Source organism: Takifugu flavidus, chromosome 1, assembly GCF_003711565.1.
Source record: "Takifugu flavidus isolate HTHZ2018 chromosome 1, ASM371156v2, whole genome shotgun sequence".
In the NCBI taxonomy this organism is placed as follows: domain Eukaryota; kingdom Metazoa; phylum Chordata; class Actinopteri; order Tetraodontiformes; family Tetraodontidae; genus Takifugu; species Takifugu flavidus.
Genome location: NC_079520.1, coordinates 734,918 through 754,163, shown reverse-complemented (window position 1 = coordinate 754,163; position 19,246 = coordinate 734,918). Strand labels below are relative to the sequence as shown.

At 54.1% G+C, this 19,246-nt stretch overlaps 5 protein-coding genes and 1 long non-coding RNA gene across 12 annotated transcripts in view; 3 read left to right on the top strand and 3 right to left on the bottom strand.

The window, feature by feature from the left end:
* The window catches only part of tmprss3a (transmembrane serine protease 3a), an 11,963-nt gene extending 11,297 nt beyond the window's left edge, over positions 1–666 (bottom strand). The window contains exon 1 of the mRNA XM_057054279.1: positions 541–666. The gene's annotated coding sequence lies outside the window, so the exon portion shown is untranslated. The remainder of the gene's footprint in view (positions 1–540) is intronic.
* The window catches only part of LOC130537479 (uncharacterized), a 7,313-nt gene extending 3,479 nt beyond the window's left edge, over positions 1–3,834 (top strand). Inside the window, exons 3-4 of the long non-coding RNA XR_008953632.1 lie at positions 1,410–1,521; positions 2,844–3,834. This is a non-coding gene — a long non-coding RNA (uncharacterized LOC130537479). The remainder of the gene's footprint in view (positions 1–1,409; positions 1,522–2,843) is intronic.
* On the bottom strand, positions 1,703–3,005 carry fgf9 (fibroblast growth factor 9). Of its 2 annotated transcripts, XM_057054221.1 has the most exons (4): positions 2,831–3,005; positions 2,368–2,493; positions 2,204–2,307; positions 1,703–2,066 (listed from the first exon to the last, which is right to left on the bottom strand). In XM_057054221.1, the coding sequence occupies exons 1-4, from the start codon at positions 3,003–3,005 to the stop codon at positions 1,884–1,886; spliced, it is 588 nt and encodes a 195-aa protein (XP_056910201.1). In that variant the 3' UTR covers positions 1,703–1,883. The 2 variants fall into 2 exon arrangements, 1 of the variants encoding a protein (XP_056910201.1); XR_008953614.1 differs by lacking the exon at positions 2,831–3,005 and adding an exon at positions 2,656–2,733 and having other exon boundaries at positions 1,787–2,066; positions 2,204–2,493.
* Positions 3,596–8,840, bottom strand: ccdc93 (coiled-coil domain containing 93). Of its 5 annotated transcripts, XM_057053668.1 has the most exons (24): positions 8,687–8,840; positions 8,252–8,365; positions 8,063–8,157; positions 7,812–7,923; positions 7,641–7,739; positions 7,438–7,494; positions 7,265–7,365; positions 6,896–6,913; positions 6,670–6,706; positions 6,514–6,600; positions 6,393–6,443; positions 6,223–6,309; positions 6,031–6,147; positions 5,877–5,939; positions 5,724–5,797; positions 5,397–5,478; positions 5,161–5,235; positions 5,028–5,099; positions 4,849–4,957; positions 4,701–4,783; positions 4,539–4,576; positions 4,382–4,466; positions 4,196–4,309; positions 3,596–4,094 (listed from the first exon to the last, which is right to left on the bottom strand). In XM_057053668.1, exons 1-24 carry the CDS (start codon positions 8,771–8,773, stop codon positions 4,038–4,040), a joined length of 1,914 nt encoding a protein of 637 aa, XP_056909648.1. In that variant the 5' UTR covers positions 8,774–8,840; the 3' UTR covers positions 3,596–4,037. The 5 variants fall into 5 exon arrangements, 4 of the variants coding, with proteins under 4 accessions (XP_056909648.1, XP_056909657.1, XP_056909640.1 ...); XM_057053677.1 differs by lacking the exon at positions 6,896–6,913; XM_057053660.1 differs by lacking the exon at positions 6,896–6,913 and having other exon boundaries at positions 6,514–6,706.
* A 986-nt stretch (positions 8,841–9,826) lies between these two features.
* On the top strand, positions 9,827–12,588 carry si:dkey-251i10.3 (uncharacterized protein LOC553498 homolog). Its single transcript, XM_057053637.1, has 3 exons — positions 9,827–10,093; positions 10,439–11,511; positions 11,628–12,588. The coding sequence occupies exons 1-3, from the start codon at positions 9,898–9,900 to the stop codon at positions 12,525–12,527; spliced, it is 2,169 nt and encodes a 722-aa protein (XP_056909617.1). The 5' UTR covers positions 9,827–9,897; the 3' UTR covers positions 12,528–12,588.
* A 2,833-nt stretch (positions 12,589–15,421) lies between these two features.
* Positions 15,422–18,397, top strand: insig2 (insulin induced gene 2). 2 transcript variants are annotated; one of them, XM_057054201.1, is made up of 7 exons: positions 15,422–15,581; positions 16,798–16,948; positions 17,027–17,199; positions 17,268–17,392; positions 17,460–17,626; positions 17,711–17,810; positions 17,893–18,397. In XM_057054201.1, the coding sequence occupies exons 2-7, from the start codon at positions 16,851–16,853 to the stop codon at positions 17,932–17,934; spliced, it is 705 nt and encodes a 234-aa protein (XP_056910181.1). In that variant the 5' UTR covers positions 15,422–15,581; positions 16,798–16,850; the 3' UTR covers positions 17,935–18,397. The 2 variants fall into 2 exon arrangements, with proteins under 2 accessions (XP_056910181.1, XP_056910187.1); XM_057054207.1 differs by having other exon boundaries at positions 15,428–15,581; positions 16,802–16,948.
* Positions 18,398–19,246: the final 849 nt, after the last annotated feature.

The following is a 19,246-nucleotide window of genomic DNA, read 5'->3' as shown; positions in this document are numbered from 1 at the left end:
GTGGAGCCAGATTAGGGGTGGAGTCAGACTAGGGGTGGAGCCAGATTAGGGGTGGGACCAGACGAGGGGTGGAGTCAGACTAGGGTTGGAGCCCGACTAGAGGTGGAGTCAGACTAGGGGTGGGGCCAGACTAGGGGTGGAGCCAGATTAGGGGTGGGACCAGACGAGGGGTGGAGTCAGACTAGGGGTGGAGCCAGACTAGAGATGGAGCCAGACTAGAGGTGGAGCCAGATTAGGGGTGGAGCCAGACGAGGGGTGGAGTCAGACTAGGGGTGGAGCCAGACTAGGGGTGGAGCCAGACTAGCCCCACTGCCAACGACCAGCAGGGGGGGACAGAGGTGGTTTTCCTTCTTTGTTTCATTACAAGCTAATACATCAAAGCATAAAACAGATTCTGTCTGTTCAGGTCTGATTATTATGAATTAATTATTTCGTATAACTTCATGAAAGCAAATTACACCGTTAGAATCAGCTGATTTCCTTTGATGTTTAGAGCAACGCGAGAAACACTTTTAGTTCAATGCTAATTAGCCGACTTACTGTGGGTGATGCTGAGTCAGCAGAAGTGCCTGCAGCTGCAAGACAGACAGACAGACAGACAGACAGACAGGCAGACACACAGACACACAGACAGGCAGACACACAGACAGGCAGACACACAGACACACAGACAGGCAGACACACAGACAGGTAGGCAGGCAGACAGGCAGGCAGACAGACAGACAGGCAAACAGACACACAGACAGGCAGGCAGACACACAGGCAGGTAGGCAGACAGGCAGACACACAGACAGGCAGACACACAGACAGGCAGACACACAGACACACAGACAGGCAGACACACAGACAGGCAGACACACAGACACACAGGCAGGCAGGCAGGCAGACACACACACAGACAGACACACAGGCAGGCAGACACACAGACAGACAGGCAGACACACAGACAGGCAGACACACAGACAGACAGGCAGACACACAGACAGGCAGACACACAGACAGGCAGACACACAGACAGGCAGGCAGGCAGACACACAGACAGGCAGGCAGGCAGACACACAGGCAGGCAGGCAGGTAGACAGACAGACAGACAGACACGCAGACAGGTAGGCAGACACACAGGCAGGCAGGCAGGCAGACACACAGACAGGCAGGCAGGCAGACACACAGGCAGGCAGGCAGGTAGACAGACAGACAGACAGACACGCAGACAGGTAGGCAGACACACAGGCAGGCAGGCAGGTAGACACACAGGCAGGCAGACACGCAGGCAGGCAGACACACAGGCAGGTAGACAGACACACAGACAGGCAGACAGACACACAGACAGGCAGACAGGTGACTGGAGATGAGCTGATGCCTGATGAGCTACAGACAGTCAGTTGTTCTCTCCCTACTCTTCTCTGCAGGGCTCTTCGTCATCCTTCCATCTCAGGCTGGAGGGTCGTTGGACCGTCCTCACCGTCTCCTCCGGGTGGTCCTGTGGTGCCTTGGCTCCGGCTCAACGTGACACCTGAGCAGGTGAGTGCTGATCGGGTGTCTGGACTCCGCCCCCTCTGGAGCTCAGGTTCCAGTGTTCCTGGCAGATGGAGGGATGGAGGGGGGGGGGGCGTCACTGTCCAGAACCCCGGACAGGTAAAGTAACCAGCCGTTTCCATGGAAACGCCAGCCAATTGTTGCGTAAGAAGGGCAGGAACTATGATTTGTAGGATTCTCCAAATGTTTTAACACTTTATTTGACCGGACAGCAGCACGTTTTAGTTCACATCAACGTTCAACAGTCGACTCTTGAAAAACCTCTTTTATTTCGAGCCACGAGAATAAAACAACAGCAACAGTTCTGCTGCTTCAGCTAAAACCGTCTTTGGTTGGGGTGCTGGTCGTCATGGTGACCACCTGGGCAGGAAGTGCGTTGAGGCCTGGTGGCGCCCGACTCTGTTGCCCCTCCTGAGCTCTCCTCTGTGGGACAGAGCCAGGAAGATGCCTGGATGGACCAGGGAGGAGAAGGTCGTGTAGAGGTTCTCCTCCAGGTTCTCCTTCAACAAGCACTCCTCAGAAAATTCTTTCTAAAAAAAAGAGGACGAGATGATCGTGACATTTATGCTACACGTGCTAGCCACAGTTCATGTGGCGCCAAATGCTGTATGGTTAGCATGCCAGAGGTCTCCAGTTAGCTTAGCTTAGCTTAGCTTCCGGGCCGTACCGCTGCGCGCGCCGCTCCGTCTGCGCTCAGACACAAATATAAACCGCTCTCGACTCCTTTGATCCCCACGACGCCGCGTTTGAGGGCGAACACCTTCATCCAGCCTGGAGGACAGAAGCGTTAGAGCGGAGTCGTGGGGGCAACGCACGCACGCGCGGACTCACAGTTGGCGTCGGCCTTGTGCACGCCCCCCACCGTGCCATTGGCCAGAATCTGCAGGTGGTAGCCAATCCCAGCGCGGCAGTAGAGCAGCTGAGGGGCGGAGCCGTCTCTGATTGGAGGGCTGGAATCTAGCGGAGAAAAGGGGGAATTTCGCTTTGGTGTCGATTTAAATGTTTAAATCTTTGACGCTCGGACTCATCTGACGGCTTCAAGATTTAGTTTCACACTTTTTCACATCGTGGGATTTTAATTCCACTCAGTTTTTGATACTTTTATGAAATCAAACGTACTTTTTGTCAGCGTGAATCATAGAAACGTCCTTCAAATTTTCATTTCAAGCTTCAAAGTCAAATTTATTTGCACCAATTTGTCAGTTGATGTTTTTCTATAGAAAGAATCAACTTTGAAGGATCCATAAATCATCAAAGTTTAGACTTTTGTTGACAGTTTTGTCTCCTGTCTCACCTTTTCCTTTCAGCTCCTTCATTTGCAGCTTCCAGACCTGAGCGGCGGCGGCGTCGTCGGGGGCAACCGCAGCTTCCGCAGCATCCAGCAGCAGCAGCAGCAGCAGCAGCTCCGTCACAGGAGCCATCAGATCACCTGTGTTCCACCAGATCACCTGTGTTCCACCAGCATTCATGGCCAGCAATGAGGAGCCACAGGCGCTTCACGCCGCCTCCTCTTTTATCAGGTTCTCACGCGGAATAAAAAACATCTTTATCAGGAATCGGGAGGCATCAAATGTGAGGACGGAGCTCCGTCAGGTGAGCTGTGACGTCACCGGTGGGTGTGGCCTGAACATCAGGGTGTCTCATAGCGCCCAATCAGGGCTGTGACGGGTGCGTTGATATCACAATCAATGACACACACACACACACACACACACACACACCAGCAAATGTGGGTCAGATTTTTGAGCACGTTTATGTAAATTCTTGAAAATAGGTTGAAATGTAAAAAGAGAAAAACTTTAAAATGTCACCAGAGTGAAAAAAAATGTTTTACTCTAAATAATTAAACCAATAAAAAGGGTCACAAAAGGGAAAAACATCACATTTAAAAGACAAAAAGTTAGATGTAAAAAGAAAAAAGGTTTGATAAATGATGAGTAATAAACGAGTGCGTGCACGGCGGCGAGCGCCCCCCCGACAGACGTGGAGCTGCACAGGACGTTTCCGCCACAGATCCATCATGTGACTTGTGATATCGCCAATCAGCACACAAACACTCTTATCTGACACCAGCTTTTATTTCTCGTACACGCTGATCACAAGCGTCTCAGACGTGGACACGACCGACGGTTGAGTCACGATACGGCCGCAGTCGCTGACTTCTGTTAGCTCAGTTAGCTCAGGCGCTAATCTACATTAATGGAGCTGTGCTGCTAACCGCCACCGGGGGCATCAACAGGGTTTGGGGTGATGGTTGAGCCACAGCTGCAGCGACCACGTGTCTCCAGATGTGTCAGTGGTGGTTATAAAAGAGAAACATGCTAACGTTATCGAGATCTCTGATTGGCCGGTGATTTGAAGGCATTTGACTTGGCACATGTAGGAAGTGAGCTCATAATAAGGACACGTCGGGAATACATGAAAGGACTCTACTTGTTTCTTGCTTTAGCTTTGCCGACGTAGCGTTCCGCGGCGTGAGTTCACCAGCAGGTGGGGCTACGCTACGACGCTCCTTTAGCTCTCAGCTTGGACAGCAGCATCTCGTTTTTCCGACATTCCTACAAGCAAAGGGATCAGCCTCAGTGGCGGCACATGTGGCAGCTGTTAGCGTTAGCCCGGCCACTGAACGTGAGAACATCAACATCTCAGGTCTTCTCACCTCCTTAAAGTCTTTGACGGTTTTGAAGTAGAGTCTCTGTTTGTCCAGCAGCTCCAGGTACTCGTCGTTCAGCTGGTCTCTCCTCATCTTGTTCTCCTGCTTCTTCTTCTCCAACTGTGAAAACAAAGTCCGTCTTGTTGGATCTGAAGGCCCCGGTTAGCTCAGCGTTAGCGTTAGCGCTCGGACCTTGATGCGGCTCTGTTTGATGCCCTCTACGATCTGCTCCATCTGTCGCAGGAACTGCTCCTTAGCAGCGGAGGAGGACATGGCTCTGAGGACAGAACAGGGACGTCAACACGCCGGTCCCACGCGTGCTCGTCGTCACGCACGTGTTTTTACTCACTGCTGGAAGTTGTCGTGAATGGAGTTGAGCAGATTCACCTGTGGAGACGGAGAGAGAGAGAGAGAGAGAGAGAGAGAGAGAGAGCGAGCGTTGGGCTGAAGGCCTGACCGTGCTGCCTTCACTGACCTCCTCCTCCAGATTGACCGTGCTGCCTTCACTGACCTCCTTCTCCAGATAAACCTTCTTGTCGTCCAACGTGTTGTAGAGCGTGAAGAACTGCTTCGTCTCTTTGTGCGTCGCCGACACTAGAACACAAACGGAATCTTGGCGACTGTCTGGCGTCTCTGGACCTGCGGCGGACCCGCCTCACCTTGGCTGTAGAGCTCCAAGAACCTCTTCTGGTACTGAGTCAGCTCGGCCCGACTCGGCACCTCGTCGATCTTCCGCTGCAGGACGGCGATTTCACGGTTCCTCCGAGCCTGAACGCAGACGAGAGGTTAAGCGGGCCGAGCGCCACCTGCTCAGGTGCGGCGGGACGTGTGGCGGTACCATCAGCAGTCGGATCCTCTGCAGCTTCTCCCGGTCGGTGTCGCACTGTCGGTCCATCAGCTGGTTCCGCTCCTGGACCACAGGCGGCAACGTGAGCGAGCGTGAAGATCAAAGGCACAAAGGCAGAACCAACCTTCTCTTCCTCGTTGTCCGGACCCGACGCCGCCTTCAGCTCCTCGATGTTCTGCTGCAGACGGACCATCTCCTCCTGGACACACAGGCCGCGCCGGTGAACAGGCACGAATCGCCATCACCAAAGACTCATCCGTCAGCGTGTGTGTGTGTGTGAGCGTGTGTGTGTGAGCGTGTGTGTGTGTGTGAGTGTGTGTGTGAGCGTGTGTGTGTGTGTGTGAGCGTGTGTGTGCTCACTCTGCAGTGCGTCCTGAAGTCCTGCTCCTGCTGCTTCAGGTTCTCGTTCATGGTCACGAGGCCCTTCAGCTTCTCCAGAACGCTGCTCACATGACACGATGACATCATCAGACAACCGCCCCTCAGCCAATCACAGCGCTCAAATGAGCCTCGGACGAGCATTATTTCTATCCTTATGAGGACCTGACATGAGGCGAGAGGCTAACGAGCGTTTACACCCGAGGACCGTTCACAGTCACCTGTTGACCCCAGGAGCAGGTGTGACTGTGGGAGGAGCCACACAAACAGGTAAAAAGTGAAGGAAGTGACGGGAACCAGAAGACTCGCCTGCTGTTGGTCTGCTGCTCCTTCTCCTCCAGAGACCTCAGCTGCTTGTCCAGCCTCTCGGAGTGTTCTGTAGCCTTCACACACACACACACGCACACACACACACGTTACCGACGGCCGGGCGGGGCTCAGGTGTGCAGGAACCTGTCCCACCTCCACCAGCTTCCCTTTGGCCTCCTCACAGTCGCTCTTCATCTCAGCATGTCGCACCTGCAGCTGTGAAGGTGCAAAAGCGTCCGATCACGTCTCCAGCTGTGACGGGGACAGAACCAACCCTGAGACGTGCTGATCCAGGACCAGCCCTGACCTCCTCCAGCTGCTGCTTCCTCTGCTGGATCTGTTTCTCCAGCGACGCCACGGCTCTGCGGTGCTGCTGCAGCGGGCCGAACCGGTCCGGACGCTCCTGCTCCGACAGCTCCCCCTGCTGCGGGAGGACAGAGGTCATGTGACGGCGGCGCGGCGCGGACGCGTGCACCCGGAGGCCACGGCTGCCGCTCACCTTCTCGGCGTACTCGGACGCCATCTGTTTGATCTCCGCGGACTGCAGACCCACGATCTGGCCCACCGCGCTGGCCGTCAGCCGGCCCTGCCAGCAGACAGACAGGGAGAGGAGTTCAGCCTGGTCCCGAAGCAGCTGAAGGTCCGAGAGGACAACCTGGCTCTCCGTACCTCCTCGCTGACCATGGCCGCCATGTTGGTCATCAGAGATTTAATCCTCTTCTGAAAGCAGGTAAACAAACACGTTGGACGGGGTGGGGGGGGGGGGGGGGGATGGGCGAAACCTTCTCACCTCCTCGGCCTCCTGCAGCTCCTCCTCCTCAGACACCTCCGGCGCCCCCTGGGAGAGGCCGGACGCCGACGCCTTCCTCTCGTCCTCCTGAACACAGACGACAAAGACGTTACCACGTGGGGAGGTCCCACTCGGAGCCGGAGACGGCGGACGAACCTTCTCTCGTTCGGCCTGTTTGCTGAATCCGAATCTCCTGCAGGAAAAGAGCAGAGTGAAAAGGCCGCAGGTTTATGCAGAACCAGGGCAGCATGCCACGACTTCGCCATCGCCATCATCATCACCATCATCACCACCACAACGCTGAGAGCAGGTGATCAGCTGTGCAACACGCCACAACATGCTTGAGACACGGGACACGCCGCTGCACACGGGTCATACTTACAGCAGGAAACCCGACAGTCTGACAGGAAACAGGTACACATGTGAGCTGAAGACACTGTGGTTGCTATGGTGACAGCAGGCCAGCATGAGCTGCGAAGGCTTGAAATTAAACTGGATCCCAACGGGTCACTAACAGGTTCAATCAAACCTGGTTAAATGTGACACAGCATCATGTGACCAGCGTGCCACGTTAGCCACGCCCACCCACTCCAGGAGAGCCTATGAGAAGCTACCAATCAGAGCAGAGTGGGCGTGGCTGGAGAGCGAACGTGGTTCTTTTTAAATTGACACATTTCCAGGTTGTTTAATTTGTCAAACGCGGTTCTGAATGCTGCAAATGTACCAGTGCCACGTGTGAGAGGGCGTTTACCTGCCGTACTCCAGCAGCGTGGAGTGGACCCTGGACTCCTCGTCCAGCAGCTCGCCCGCCTCCCTCTGCCGACGGTACTTCCGCTGAGGTTTGTACACCTCCTGGAAAAACCGTCAAAAACCCTCCAGAGGACTCCGAGTGTGTGGGAGGAAGCTGAAGAAGCAGAAACTCACCAGCACGTCCAGGAGAGCTCTCGCACCTTTGTCCTTCCTCTGGAAAAACTCTTCATCCTGTCACACCAGCATCAACCAGTCAGGCGCCGCTAGCCCGGCCACAAGCTCGCTAACGCTAGCAACACTAACGACAATCTGAGCTCCATTTCATCACTTCCTCCCCGAGCTCTCCCACTTTCCCCTCTGGGATCAGGCGTCCGTACCTCCGGAAGTCTGTGAGTCTTTTGGAACTGAGAAATGGAGAAAGCTCTGACGTAGTCGCCCATCTCCTCTCGGGTCTCGATGGCTCTCTTCACCAGCCACTGTCAGGATTCACACAGGCACACGGTCAAAGCAAGGTCGCCTGAAGGACAAGGACGTGCCCGCTGCCGCACCTGGATCACCGGGAAGATGTGGATGAAATCCAGGCCTTGGATCTGATGCGGCTCCAGGCGATGAGGACACTTCATTTTTGGAAGCACAGACACGATTTTCTCTGTCAGAGCTCTGGAAAGACACGAGCAGAGGAAGCAAACCTTTCAAATTCCAGTCGTTTTGCTGGAATTAGCAAGAATGAAAACAACATTTCGACAGAATCCGAGCAGATGTGGAGGAGCTGGAGCCGGAGGAAATAAGCAACTCTTACATTTTCTGTCCAATGGTTGAGTTTTCTTGGAAGAGGAGATCCACGTCGATGTCAAAGTTACAGGTGGTGACGCACCAGGTCATCCCGCCGACCACCTGAGGAGGTTCACACACAGCCGCTGATCAAGTAAGGTTGCCTTTCATTATTGTGGTGTGTGTGTGTGTGTGTGTGTGTGTGTGTGTGTGAGACCTTATCGAATGGTGACAGTCCTTTGATTCGAGCTCTAAAGTACCCAGCAGCCACCAGGAGCTCCAGAATCTCTGTCAGCTTGATGCTCTGCTCTTCATCCTCTCTGGTTTCCACCTGAAAACTCACCACCATCATCATCATCATCATCTTCATCACTACCATCATCCTCCTGCCGAAGTGCTCTGCAGCAACGGCCTCCATCGCCGGAGCTGCCTGATCTCAGCAGGCGATTTGGCCACAAGTGGCAGAATTTCAGTGAATCCTCCGTAAAAAGTTTCTCTAAATTCTCACATTTGCTGCTGGTTCGTTTTAATGCGACTCAACCCACCGAACGAGCCGTTAGCCGTTAGCCGTTAGCACCGCCCGCGGACACGCGGCCTTCCGGTCTTTACGCCAAAGCTTCGTTTTCACACACTTCGACCAAAGCCGCTTTACCTGGATCACGTTGCCGTCCTGGTCGTACTGGTTTCCTAACTTCGAGCCAGTTCTCACTCGGTGGAAAACAGACGCAGCCGCCGCCATGTTGAACGGAAGTGTTGCTGGCGGGTCACGTGATCGCCCCGGGTCACATGATTGCACCGGGTCGCGTGGTCGCACCACTGAAGACAGACAGACAGACAGATAGACAGACAGATAGATAGATAGATAGATTGGTTTATATACCCTTTACATATCTGTGAACTCTGTAAATACAAACATATAGATTGATATCATAAACATATATCATTGTGTGTATATATTGTATATACCCATCACAGTTTTATTCGCTACTTAAGCACTTCTGGTTGGATGCTAACCGCATTTCGTTGCCTTGTACTTGTGACATGTGTAATGACAATAAAGTTGAATCTAATCTAATCTAATCTTAATTAGCCATTTCTTTCTGTAATATTTCGTGTAATCACATTTAAGGCCACCAGGGGGCGTCTGAAGATCAGGAATCAGCGCAGAAGTAAAAATAGTGATAAAATAAAGTCTTTTAAAGAACAGACGAGAACTATTTAATCTTAAAACCATCATTAGAGTAACTGATATAGAAAAATAACCTGAAATTTATTAATTTCTCCCACGAATGTAAGAAAGCTTGTTTTGATTGATCTGTAGAGTCATTTGTACTTTTATCTGTGTGTCAGGTGTAATTTCAGCATGAAATCCAGTGTGAGGGGCAGAATGTTGCTCAGCACTCAGACCAAAGGAACTGGTTTTGGAACAGAGTTTAGTTGTTGTTGCTTTAAATCCAGGGACAGGATGCCCCTGAGCAAGGCAGCCCAGTGCTCCTGGTGGTCCACTACTGGTGGGTTAAATGAGGAATTTGTGTGCACAAATATTTTGGGTTTTATCCTGTTGAAAGTGTTACAGTAACAGCGTAAGATCTCCACTCTTGTTCATATCTGCTGTTTCTCCTATTCAACTGTTAATTAATCTTAAATCTGCTGTTTTATCTGGTTCTGTATTATAAAATTGTATATCAGAAAACTCAAAGACTGTTACTCCACAATGATTCCCGTATGTGTTTGACACCAGAATAATTTACTGTGCAGTTTAAGAGAATGGAGTCAGAGTCGTTTTGCGACAGCGCGACGCGCTTCGGCGATTTACGACAGCGACTCGGTTTACGGCACACGTGTGTTGAGCGGCGCTGCGACATGGCCAAAGTTGTGGAGAAGAAATCGGCTAAAAGGAGGGTGAAGAAACGGTCGAAGGGGATAAAAGAGAAGCCCGAGGTGGCCTACGATGAAGAGGAGGAGGAAACAATCACGAGTGAGGAGGAAGAAGAGGAGAAGGACGGAGAGGATGAACGAAAACACCGGAAGCTGCTGGAAGCCATCAGCTCTCTGGGAGGTGAGAGAGGAACCTGGGTCCTGCTCCAGGGTCCTGCTCCAGGGTCCTGGACCAGGGTCCTGCTCCAGGGTCCTGGACCTGGGTCCTGCTCCAGGGTCCTGGACCAGGGTCCTGCTCCAGGGTCCTGGACCTGGGTCCTGCTCCAGGACCTGATTCGACTCGTTTTAACGAAACAAAAATCACATATTTTTGCTGTAAATTGCGGTTCTGTTTCACGTCAGTTGAACCATTTATTAGCATCAAGTGTTTCTTTTTAAAGCTCCTTTTAGCGTCCAAAACGATCGTTTTAATTGAAACTAATGGACCAGTAAACACTGAAAACGCTGGAACTCCCGTGTGACGCAGGTCCGAGGAGGAAGCGCGTGGCGGAGCGGTCCGAGGCGTCGGTGCAGATGTCCGAGTTCTCGGTCACCACGGCGGGGGAAGCGGGCGACCAGATCGACCTGTCGGAGCTGATCGGCACCGTGGAGCAGACGCCTGGGGGACCGAGCAAAACCGCCAAGCAGCTGAAAAACCTGCAGCGGATCAAGAAGACCCTCGAGAGTCCGCTCAGCAAGCAGCAGAGCCAGAAGATCCAGCGGGCCGTGGCGTTCCAGAAGGCCTCGGCAGAAGTGAGCCGCTGGAGCGGCGTCATTAGGCAGCACCAGCGGGCCGAACAGCTGGTCTTCCCGCTGAACCAGGATCCATCAGGACCCAAACCCATGGAGAAGGTGGTGATGGGCTGGAAGGCCCGGACGCCCCTGGAAGAGGAGATCTTCTCCCTGCTGACCGCCAACAAGCAGCCCATCGATGACCCGGTCCTGACGCCGGCCGATGAAGCGTCCGTGCGAGCCATGAGCCTCGAGGAGGCCAAAATCCGGCGGGCTGAGCTTCAGAAGAACCGGGCCCTGCAGTCCTACTACGAAGCCCGGGCCAGGAGAGAGAAACGCATCAAGAGCAAGAAGTTCCACAAAGTCCAGAACAAGGGCAAGAAGAAGGAGTTCCTGAGGCGCTTTGAGGAGATGGTGAAGACGGACCCGGCCGCGGCTCTGGAGGAGCTCAGCAAGATGGAGCTGGCCCGGATGCAGGAGAGGATGTCCCTCAAACACCAGAACAGCGGCAAGTGGGCCCGCTCCAAAGCCGTCATGGCCAAGTATGACCAGGAGGCTCGCCGGGCCATGCAGGAGCAGCTGGAGGTCCACAAGGAGCTGACGGAGAGGGTGGTGCAGAAGGAGGAGGAGGAGGAGGAGGAGGAGGAGGAGGAGGAGGAGAAGCTGCCTGAAATAGTGAACGATGCTGAGCACGGAGGTGACTCTTCCAACCCCTGGATGAGAGGAAAACTGACCCAAGAACCACGAGAGGAGCAGAAGGGTGACAGTGCAGAGCTGACCAGGCAGGAGGAGCAGCAGGAGGAGCAGGAGGAGCAGCAGGAGGAGCAGGTTTGTTCGGAAGACAGTTCAAATTTCACTGATGCAGAAAACATTTTCCTGTAACTTCATTTAGAAACATCTCAGCTGCAGCGCTGCTCACTAAAGCTGTGTTGATTTGTGTTTAGAGTGTCGGGCTGCAGCAGGAGGAGGAGCAAGAGGAGGAGCAGGAGGAGGAGCAGGAGGAGGAGCTGCTCCTCAGGCAGTTCCAAAGCAGGAGGAAGGTGCGTCAGGAGCAGTTTCACCCAGGACCAGAGGAGGCTCCACTGGAGGAGGCAGAACTTCTGGACCAAGAACACAGTGGTGATGTCCACCTGGTGGAGGCCCCGCCCCCAGCGGGAGCCCCGCCCCCAGCGGGAGCCCCGCCCCCCACAGAAACTGTGGCTCCAGTGCGGAAGAGGAAGAGGCGAAGAGGAATTGAGCTGAAGGAAGTCCTCACAAAGGGCACAGTGGAGGTTCAGGCCCCCCTGCCTCTGTCCGTAGAGGAGGAGCAGGACCGTGAGGAGGTCCAGGACCGTGAGCAGGTCCAGGACCAGAGAGGGCTCATCAGGGAGGCCTTCGCTGGTGACGATGTTGTTTCAGACTTTCTGAAGGACAAAACGGCACAAGAAGATGCGGCCAAGCCGAAGCTGGTGGACCTGACGCTGCCGGGCTGGGGCGAGTGGGGAGGGGTGGGGCTACAACCGTCCCGCTCCAAACGGAAGCGGTTCCGGGTCAGAGCGCCGCCGCCCGCCTCCAGGAAGGACACGAAGCTGCCGGCCGTCATCATCTCGGAGAAGAGAAACGGCGGCGTGGGCGTCCATCAGGTCAGCGCGCTGCCCTTCCCCTTTGAGAACCAGGAGCAGTTTGAGAGCACCATCCGGGTCCCCACGGGCCGGACCTGGAACACGGAGCGCACCGTCAGGAAGGTCACCAAGCCCCGCGTGGTCACCCAGCTGGGCGCCATCATCCAGCCCATGGCTCGCGAGGAGCTCCTGAAGGACAGACGGCAGAAGACTGTTGCCATGGCAACAACGAGGAAGCTGTGAGAGGAAGTCTTGTTCAAACTGCTGCATTTCCCAATAAACTGTTTAAAGACGCTAATTAACACAGATGAGTCCAAGTTTTGATTGATCAGAACCTTCCTGGGGGGTCAGAGGTCAGGACGGCTGGGGAGGCGGGGCTGCACCTGAAGGTTGACCTTTGACCTCGCTCCTGTCCCGTTCTGAGCCTCCTCATCGGGCTGATGTGGGTGATGTTTGATCATGACCTCAAAGTTCTGCTCAGAACTTCCGTTTGGCTTTTAGTGAAGCCTGTCGGGTTCTATTCTCCCCGCAGAGCAACGGCGCCTCCTGCTGGTCCCACTGGGGACAGCAGCAGCGTCTCTGGGACCGGAACCGGGTCAGTCCTGTACCCGGGTCAGTCCTCTAACCTGGTCCGTCCTGTAACCGGGTCAGTCCTGTACCCAGGTCAGTCCTGTAACCAGGTCAGTCCTGTAACCAGGTCAGTCCTGTACCCGGGTCAGTCCTGTAACCGGGTCCGTCCTGTACCCGGGTCAGTCCCGTCCTGAAACACGTGCAGCAGCCCACAGGCGGTGACGTCTAATGTTGACGTCGTCGTGAACTTCTGACGGTGCTGCGTCACCTGTTGTCATGGCAACCCCACCCCTCCAGCGTGTCATGTGACCGCGCTGCGGCCTGACAGGTGTAGGATTAACTTAGTTAGGGGCCGAGCTGCTCATGCACGCCGGATTAAATTAATGGAACAAATTTGCCTCCTAATTAAGATGAAATCGGTGTCAGTCGTAACCTTGCTGCGCACTAATTATGTACAAATGATTTATCATCTGTTTCGTCCCGAGCAGCGCCGGGCTCACCTCTCCCATCGGCCGGCCGGCCCGTTAAAAGATGGCGGCTGATTAACACTGACAGGTGATCTGTGAGGAAGCTGCTCGGCCAATCAGAGCGCAGCAGCCCCCCCCACCTTAACCTCCATCCAGGCTCCTGCGGCTCCGCTGCTCACAATGAAAATAAAGAAGCTGGATCAGCCAAACGGGCCTTTTTCAGCCCAAACGGTCCCACAACGTTGATCAAACGGGACATTTTAATCGGATTAATCAATATTGGTCACATTAAAGGTTCGTTTGTCTGCTCGTGTTGGAGTCTGAACAAGCTGATCCATGTAGATCTGATCGATCAGGAGATCTGATCTGATGATCTGATCAGGAGATCTGATCTGATCGATCGGGAGATCTGATCTCCTCAGAGAGCCGCTCCAGCTTTAGATCATCCAAACCTCACTTCCAATCATCGTTCAGCGATTTACTAAACGAGCGTTGCAGCTAAACGAGGGAACTGCAGGTGTTGGAGTGAAGCCCCGCCCACTCGCCAGCGTTTACCTGCCCAAACTGCTGATCGCTGCTTCCTGTGCTGCTGCACAAGAACAAAAGATGCTTCAGCTTCTGCTGTCGGAGCCAAGGTTCTCCAGAGGTTTCGGTTTCTCCAGCAGGGGGAGCAAGAGATCAGAACTAGCTTAAACAAAGCGCGGCGGGCTAAAATGTCCAACATAAGCACAGCTAACCGGGACACTCCATCTTCTTTGCTTGCGAGTACAGATACATTTGAGCGGCTAGCGGCTGTGATTAGCATGAGAATGCGAGTCCCTGGCGATGTTCAGGGACACGCCGGCCAATCTGTAATCATTGTTCCGCAGGCGTGCTCACGGGGGAACCGGGGGAACCGGCCTGCCTTTGTCATTATCCTTCAATATGCCAGCGCAGGCTGCCAGCGGCTACATTAGCATTTTCCTCCTCGCTGTGGAGGCGTCACGCACACAATGGCGAGATGTTCTTCCTGACGGTTCCTCCAGGAGCCTCCTGATGTGGCGCCGCCGGCCCCTGGTAGTCTGACGGGTTCATCGTCCAGGTGAACGTGGGCGTGGCTCCAGGGGGCGCCGTGTCCACCTCTCATCACCACAGGTGGGTCTGGAGAGCCCAGAATCCTGAGGGGGACCAGAACGGTGGGTGGGGAGCCGTCGTGGGGGGTCAGAGGTTAATCACTGACAACTGGGAGCTCGCCGGGTCATTATTTTCAAACTGCAACCTTCCAACGGGGTGACATTTATGAGGGGGGGTGGGGGCGGGGCAGGGGGCGGGGCCAGGGCCCCCATCAGTCACATCCATGAAGAGGAGGGTGATGGATTGAATCCTGGCCTGTTCACCAGTGGGGCCAGGAGGACCTCCAGGAAGCCCTTGACAACTAATTGAAATCTGGGTCTTTGTCGATCAGGCTAATTATGGGATGGAGTGAGTCTCCCCCAGAGCATCACTGACCTGCCAAGAGGAAGAATCTTCCATCAATGATTGACTGACAACAGACAATAGTCAGGCTGATCCGGTCCCCACGGCTGGACGTCTGGTGTGGAACCCAGGATCCCTCATCACATAGATCACATAGATCCCTACATTAACACGGGGATCCCTCATCACATAGATCACATAGATCCCATAAATCCCTCCATTAACACAAAGCTGGAGAGCAGGATTTGGCAGATCTTTCATTGGAAACAGATCAGTCATGCTAGATGTGATCTAACCTGAGCTAAAATGATCTAAACTGATCTAACCTGAGCTAAAATGAGCTAAACTGATCTAACCTGAGCTAAAATGATCTAACCTGAGCTAAAATGAGCTAAACTGATCTAACCTGAGCTAAAATGATCGAACCTGAGCTAAAATGATCTAAAACGAGCTAAAATGATCTAACCTGAGCTAAAATGATCTAACCTGAGCTAAAATGATCTAACCTGAGCTAAAATGATCCAAACTGTCCTAAAACGACCGGATCTAAGGCGAACAAACGACGTCATTAGTAAATAAAGAGGAAATCCAGTATAATCACGATCTTGTGGATTAGCCGATCACGTGCCACGTCAGTAACGCGGTGACGTCATCCATGCGGACCCGGTCCCAGCTCGTCACCGCAGAAGCCGGAAGTGGTTCTGCTGGGAGCCAGAGGCCCGGGTCCTGGTTCTGGGCTGCACGTTTACAGGGTTTGGACCGCTGGATCAGTCGGGGAATGTTTCGCTGCTGCGTCTCAGTGTTTGTGAGTGTTGGCCGACCGGAAGTGGCCGGTAGTCTCCATGCTAAAGGTTGCTAAGCTAGTTAGCAACACGGAGCCGCCTCAATGACCATGAAGCTAACTCCGCTGTCGATACACGAGCATAGATTAGTTAAAGAGCGATACTTTCCATTGTTTTTATCGGGTTTTTAAAGTTAAATCATAGTTAAAAGGGTGTTTAGCAGCTAAGTTAGCTTCAGTATTAGCTAGCGTGTCTGTAGCTGCTGAATGACCCCTAACAGCCCGATAAATATACCACAGCTTGTAGTTCACTGGTCGGTTGGTGCTGTGAATGTCTGGAAAATGAGATTTAAATGAGATTTTCCGGGTCACCTGCGGGGCTGGTGGGTGGATGATGGTCCTGGTGGGTGGATGATGGTCGTGGTGGGTGGATGATGGTCCTGGTGGGTGGATGATGTCCTGGTGGGTGGATGATGGTCCTGGTGGGTGGATGATGGTCCTGGTGGGTGGATGATGGTCCTGGTGAGTGGATGATGGTCGTGGTGGGTGGATGATGGTCCTGGTGGGTGGATGATGGTCGTGGTGGGTGGATGATGGTCCTGGGGGTGGATGATGGTCCTGGTGGGTGGATGATGGTCGTGGTGGTGGATGATGGTCCTGGTGGGTGGATGATGTCCTGGTGGGTGGATGATGGTCCTGGTGGGTGGATGATGGTCGTGGTGGGTGGATGATGGTCGTGGTGGGTGGATGATGGTCCTGGTGGGTGGATGATGGTCCTGGTGGGTGGATGATGGTCCTGGTGAGTGGATGATGGTCGTGGTGGGTGGATGATGGTCGTGGTGGGTGGATGATGGTCCTGGTGGGTGGATGATGGTCCTGGTGGGTGGATGATGTCCTGGTGGGTGGATGATGGTCCTGGTGGGTGGATGATAATCCTGGTGGGTGGATGATGGTCCTGGTGGGTGGATGATGGTCCTGGTGGGTGGATGATAGTCCTGGTGGGTGGATGATGTCCTGGTGGGTGGATGATGTCCTGGTGGGTGGATGATGGTCCTGGTTGGTGGTCGATGGTCCTGGTTGGTGGTCCATGGTCCTGGTGGGTGGATGATGGTCGGTGGATGATGGTCCTGGTGGGTGGATGATGGTCCTGGTGGGTGGATGATGGTCCTGGTGGGTGGATGATGTCCTGGTGGGTGGTCGATGGTCGTGGGGTGTCCTCAGCAGATCTCTCATCCTGCAGGTAGACCCTAACCCCGTGAAGACGACACACCTGGTCTTGCCTGAGACCCCCCGATGTCCCGGACCCTGACGGCCATGGGAGACAGCAGCGCTTCACAGCCGTGGCTGCACCGTCCTCCACGTGGTCCTTATATCTCCTCCATCACCAACAGGTTAGCGCCGCCTCCATGAGGCGTTGAGCGTCTCGTGGTCGGGCTGTGAACGGTAAACGGGGACGTTCTGCCCCTCAGAACCACGAACCTGCTGATCCGGGGGGGCGTGCTCTTCTCCGTGGGCGTGTTCCTGGCGCTGGTGCTGAACCTGCTGCAGGTGCAGAGGAACATCACCCTCTTCCCCCCTGACGTCCTCAGCAGCATCTTCTCCTCCGCCTGGTGGGTTCCTCCCTGCTGTGGAACGGCCGCAGGTGCGTGACAAACGTCTCCAGGTGTGCTCCACCTGTATCACTGATGCTCGCTGGCTCCTGATCCGCAGCCGTCATCGGGCTCCTGTACCCGACCATCGACCGCCGTCTGGGAGAACCTCACAGGTTCAAGCGGGAGTGGTCGAGCGTGATGCGCTGCGTCGCCGCGTTTGTGGGCATCAACCACGCCAGCGCCGTATCCTTCTTTGCTTGCTCAGACGAGGTCAACGCCCCTGAGCGCCGGGACCTTAACCCCCCTCCAGAAGGTGGACTTTGCCAACAACGTGCAGCTGTCTCTGACGCTGGCGGCGCTCTCCGTCGGGCTGTGGTGGACCTTCGACCGCTCGCGCAGCGGCTTCGGCCTGGGCGTTAGCATCGCGCTGCTAGCTACGTTAGCCACCCAGCTGCTCGTTTACAACGGAGTCTTTCAGTAAGTTGATGCAGCAGCGGCGCGGCGCCCCCTGCTGGCCCGGCGGATCGCTGGTTACCGGTCATGCTGACGTCTTGTGTTCAGGTACACGTCGCCGGACTTCCTGTACATACGCTCGTGGTTGCCCTGCATCTTCTTTGCCGGTGTGATAACGATGGGGAACATCGGGCGGCAGCTGGCCCTGGTAGGTGTTGGTGCTGGTCCACAGAGGTCCAGAACCTGGACTTGATGACTCGGGTAATGGTTGTCCTGATCCTCCTTTTCAGTACGAAGATAAATTCATCCATGAGAAGAGTCATCAGGACTGAGGGTGGAGGCTCTGCCAGGACCAGGACCATGGCCGGGGCCAGGACCAGGACCCTGGCCGGGGCCAGGACCATGGCCTGGGCCTGGGCCAGGACCAGACCAGGGCCAGGGCTGTGCAGCCCTACTTTAAACCAGGATCTGGATCTGGAGCGGGGCCTCCAGGACCGGTGTCTGCTGACCGTGCACGTGTGTCCATCACACGCCAAATCTACTGTTCAGTATCTTCAGAACTTAACCGGGACCAGATGTGGATCCTGGCCGGTGGGACTGTTGGTGCTGTTTTGGTTCTTCTCAGGATGCAGCTGTGGATCATCAGGCGCCTCACCAGCGGTTCTGATGGGAGGATCCCCAAGGACGCGGATCACTGGGACCTCCTCGGTGTTAGCAAAGGTGGCTTCACCTCTGAGCTGAGGGACGTGTCCCGGGTCTTCAGAGTCCAGAACAATAAAATCAGTGTTTTTCTAATTGGGTCCAAAAACGACTTTTTTCTGTCCACTGGTTAAACTGGTAACCACCCTAAACTGGTGGGTCAGTTAGCTGTGTTGCATGAATGTGTCCCGTCTCCTCGTGATTCACCTGAGTAAGCTGCTAAATTCTTCCCCTTCCTGTGTGTTATTGTTGGAGGCTAACTAGCTGCTAAAACAAAAGGCGTGATGTGTCACCGCTGTAGAAGAGCTAAACTGTGCTAATGAATCCATTAATCTCTCCATTTAGCCCTGACAACCAATTAGCGTCCCTCTGAAGAGCCTGAACCTCCTGCTGGTCCGTCAACACCTTCAGACCATTTCACTCCTCAGTTGTTCCGCATGTTTTCAACTGAAAACAGCTGTTTGATCAGCCTGACTAGCGTGCTAACATGCTACTTTAGCGTTAGCATGTCCTAAAGTTTGTTTAAATTGAGAATATTATTTTTAAATCTCCGAATAAATGTGCTTGAAACTTCAGGAATGATTTTAACACCAGATTAGCCTTAATTTACCCATTTAAACGAGCTGTTTGCGCTAATTAATCAGGTGACTTCCGGCCAGCGGTCCCTTAACAGGAAGTCACCTGACAGAATAAGAGGAAACGGAAAAAAGACGCGAAAGATTTCCCGCGGAATCCGGGCTGTTGTGCTACTCGGTTAGCAGCGTTAGCATCTCCAACAGGTAAGACGGTTGTTGCTAGAAAAGAAACGCAGTTTGTAAAGTAACATTTGTGATCTTTGGTAGCCTCTTCAGCTAATGCTGTTAGCTTTAGCATACACAGTTCTAGAAGGTTCTTGAACAGTTAGCATAAATCACACAGGCGTGACACGCGGCATCATGCTAAACC